Below are 1,350 nucleotides of genomic sequence, written 5' to 3'. Positions count from 1 at the left end.
CCCAGCCCCGCGGGGTCGCGGGCGTCGGCGCGCTCGGGGTGCCCGCGGCGCTCACGGTGCCGCGCCCGCTGCCGGTGCCGCTTGTAGCGCTCCTCCTTCTGCACCAGTTAGCACCGGTTAGCACCAGTAACCTCCCAGTAATCACCCAGTGACCTCCCAGTAATCACCCAGTAACCTCCCAGTAACCACCACTCATAGACCAGTAACCTCCCAGTAATCAGTGCTCATAGCCCGGCACTGCCAGTGCTGCTTGCAGCGCTCCTCCTTCCGCACCAGTCAGCACCAGTGAGCACCAGTAACCACCCAGAACCCTCCCAGTACCTCCCAGCAGCTCCCAGCGCTCATTCCGCCACTCCTCCTCCCACACCAGCGAGCACCAGTAACCACCCAGTAACCACCACCCGTAACCCAGCAACCACCCAGAGCCCTCCCAGCAACCCCTGGAACCTCCCAGTAACCCCCAGTAGCTCCCAGTAACCCCCAGTAGCTCCCGGTGCCCCTCACCTTCTTGTCGGATTTCTTCTCGCGGCGTTTGACGTGTTTGACCTTCACGGCGCGTTTGCGCAGGACGGGGTCCAGGAACGGCGCGTCCTCGGCGTCACTGAGCCAGGGCTGGCAGGACCAGGGACACGTGGGGACACGTGGGGACACGTGGGGACACGTGGGGTGACGTCCCCCATGCGTCTCAGAGCGTGGCCCGTGAAGGGACACGAGGGGACAAGGTGGCCTGAGGTGCCTCAGGCGCGTGGCCCGGTGTGGGGACGCGCCGGGACACGCTGGGGACACGCAGGGACACGCCTGACACGCCTCAGAGCGCCATGGGGACATGTCCTGATGTGCCAGGACATGTTGAGGACATTTGAGGACCCCGCCTCAGGGCACAGCCTGGTGTGGGGACATGCCAGGACATGCTTGGGGACATTTGGGGACACGCCTCAGAGCACAGTCCAAGGGGAGACATTTGGGGACACGCCCTGACAGGGACCAAGGACACGTCCTGATACACCTGAAGCTCACCTTGACACACAAAACCACCTCTGAACAGCCTAAACCAGGCCTAAACAGCTTAAACCAGGCCCTGATGGGCAAAAACCTCCTTCAAATCTGTTCCTGTGCTATTTAGGGGGGTATTTGGGGTGCCTGGTGGGTTTTGGGATGCCCAGGGGGGAATAGTGAGGGTCCCCAGGGCAGTATTTGGGGTCCTGGGAGGGCAGTTTTGGGGTGCCAGGGGGGCAGTTTTGGGGTCCCGGGGCAGTTCTGAGGTGCCAGGGCAATTCGGGGGTCCCAGTGGGGGCAGTTTTTGGAGTCTTGGGGGGCAGTTTTTGGGGTCCCAGTGGGGGCAGGTTTAGG

At 62.9% G+C, this 1,350-nt stretch overlaps 1 protein-coding gene across 1 annotated transcript in view; it reads right to left on the bottom strand.

Annotated features, from left to right (window-relative positions):
- The window catches only part of LOC102036339 (CXXC-type zinc finger protein 1-like), a 26,317-nt gene that overhangs the window by 19,273 nt on the left and 5,694 nt on the right, over positions 1 to 1,350 (bottom strand). The window contains 3 exon segments of the mRNA XM_031065416.1: positions 1 to 3; positions 6 to 98; positions 505 to 872. The exon segment at positions 1 to 3 is cut by the window's left edge and continues 104 nt beyond it. Of these exon segments, the coding sequence (XP_030921276.1) occupies positions 1 to 3; positions 6 to 98; positions 505 to 872 (464 nt within the window).

This window comes from Geospiza fortis, unplaced genomic scaffold, assembly GCF_000277835.1.
Source record: "Geospiza fortis unplaced genomic scaffold, GeoFor_1.0 scaffold33, whole genome shotgun sequence".
NCBI classification, from domain to species: Eukaryota; Metazoa; Chordata; class Aves; order Passeriformes; family Thraupidae; genus Geospiza; species Geospiza fortis.
This window is presented reverse-complemented; position numbering and strand designations above follow the sequence as displayed.